The following is a 2,079-nucleotide window of genomic DNA, read 5'->3' as shown; positions in this document are numbered from 1 at the left end:
AGGAAGAGATGGCCGAAATCCGGTGACGACTGGTTGTGGTGCGCCGAAATGCCGGTCACCGGGCCGAGGTGCTTCTCGTAGGTTTCCCCAATGCCGGACCGATTGCCATGGCGACTGGCCGAGTACACGTACCCATCTTCGCTGCCCAGTACGAAGTTGTTTACCTCGTTATGCGGGAAGGCCATGCACGTGACCGAAATCGCCTTGGACTGGCGGTGTTGCAGTTCCAGCACATCCTGTGGCTGAGAGAGCATGTCAAGACTCCACGAGCAAAGCTTGCCGTCTGAGCTTATCGAGATGACGTTATGGGCATTCTGCGTACCAACCATCGAGAGACAATAAACGGGTTGCTGGAAGAAAACAACGATAAAAACATTTCCCATCGAAAGCCGGCCATCGGCTATGGCGTCCGGATGCATCACTTACCGTATGAGCGCTAGCGCTGAGTGGTGTACGTTGGATCGGTGTTCGCTTCTGTACCCGATTGTCCCACAGTACGATCTGCCCGGAGTAGGTCCCGCCCAGGATTAGATTCGGGTGAAACTTCGCGAAGCAGGTCGATATGACGGCGCTCTGACAGTGGAACACCTCCTCGGGCGTTTGTTTCTTGAACTTTGTGTTCCACACAATCACCACGCCGTCTGGTTCGTTCGGGCACTCCTCGTTGCTGTGGTACGACGCAACCATCAACTCCGGATAGTATGTGGACCAGTCGAACGACGTAACGCATCGGTTCTTCGACCAGCGATCGCAGTAGAAAGAACGATTGAGCGACAGGCGAGCTTGGGTTTTTTCATCGCTAGAAAGACACCAATGGAGGAACCATGTTTTTGTCAAACATCTCACAATACATATCAATCGATCGAGTTTGGAACGAGAATAACTTACCCCATATCATCTTCATCACTGCCTCCAATGTAGTCGGTGTAAATGTCGACCTTCTCGGACAGTGCGCGCTCCATAACTTTGCCTGCGCGCAGTATGAATCGTTGAAAATCTTCCGACAGAATAATCATTTGCTTCTGCTCGGCGGACAGTTCCTTCACTGTAAATAAAGAAATTCGTGTGAGGGGCGCCGTTTCGAAGCGAAAGCACACTCCCTTCCTTACCTTCCTTCAGATCGTCCTTCTTCTGCTCCTGGGGTGTTATTGCCGGGGCCACTTCCTTCACCGTCGGTAAGCCGTGCGGCAGAATGCCGGGGGGCAGCTTCGAATGGAACCCGTGGTCGATGTGAGTCAAAGAGTTTTCCTCATCGTCACCTTGACCGTCGCCATAAGTAAGCACTGCATAAGTAAAATTGTTTCTAATTTTCCGATTTCTATTTCTTTATTTAATTCCTTCACTCTTTTACTTGAATTCCGGACTCTGCTCAATGTAGTCATAGAGCATACGGTCGAGCAAATAACTACAACTCCTACATTCAAATAGCTTCGTATATGGTAACAATGAAAAAGTAAAATGCCATCTGCGGTCGTATTTCTCCACCCATTGTTTCTCACCAAATAGAGTTATAGAGTTTCGTAGTATTAGTCACCGAAAATAAGCGCACAGTTGAAAACCTATTTGTTACACTACACAATGTACTACGATCGGATTTCGATCGGTGATCGTTACTTAAGTCAGAGATCAATATCCAAATGATGTCACTCCAATCATCCGTGGGCTTAATCAATTGCTAATATCATAGTTTTTGTTTAGTATATGTTAGTAATCTACCAGAGGCAACATTTGCCAAGGCCTTGTGATAGGGTCAGGTTACTATCGTTGGTGGTTGGTAAAGGAAACAATTGTTGGAAGCAAACTAGAGCTACAATTAGGAAACAAAGAGAGTAGAGAGAGAGACAGAGTTCGACACCCAGAGTTACCCAGAGAAGTTAAACAATTCTTTGTGCACTGGTTGATCGTTCATACGATCGCTTTAGGTAGCAAAGCTGCGAGAAGTTCAACAAAACTTTGTGCACTGGTTGATCGTTCTTCCGATCGATTTAGGAAGGAAACCTCACCTTTGGCAGTTGCAAACACACATTTCCACAACTAGACTCATGCAAAATAATGAAAATTATACATACAGCGTTTGTG

At 47.1% G+C, this 2,079-nt stretch overlaps 1 protein-coding gene across 1 annotated transcript; it reads right to left on the bottom strand.

The window, feature by feature from the left end:
• Positions 1-8: 8 nt before the first annotated feature.
• Positions 9-1,303, bottom strand: LOC128277034 (cytoplasmic dynein 1 intermediate chain-like; the record flags this gene model as incomplete). The annotated part of the gene is made up of 4 exons (XM_053015484.1): positions 9-350; positions 427-799; positions 889-1,045; positions 1,110-1,303. Coding segments are annotated over 4 exons (1,066 nt in total), but the record flags the coding sequence as incomplete, so codon positions are not given.
• Positions 1,304-2,079: the final 776 nt, after the last annotated feature.

Source organism: Anopheles cruzii, unplaced genomic scaffold (assembly GCF_943734635.1).
Source record: "Anopheles cruzii unplaced genomic scaffold, idAnoCruzAS_RS32_06 scaffold03494_ctg1, whole genome shotgun sequence".
In the NCBI taxonomy this organism is placed as follows: domain Eukaryota; kingdom Metazoa; phylum Arthropoda; class Insecta; order Diptera; family Culicidae; genus Anopheles; species Anopheles cruzii.
This window is presented reverse-complemented; position numbering and strand designations above follow the sequence as displayed.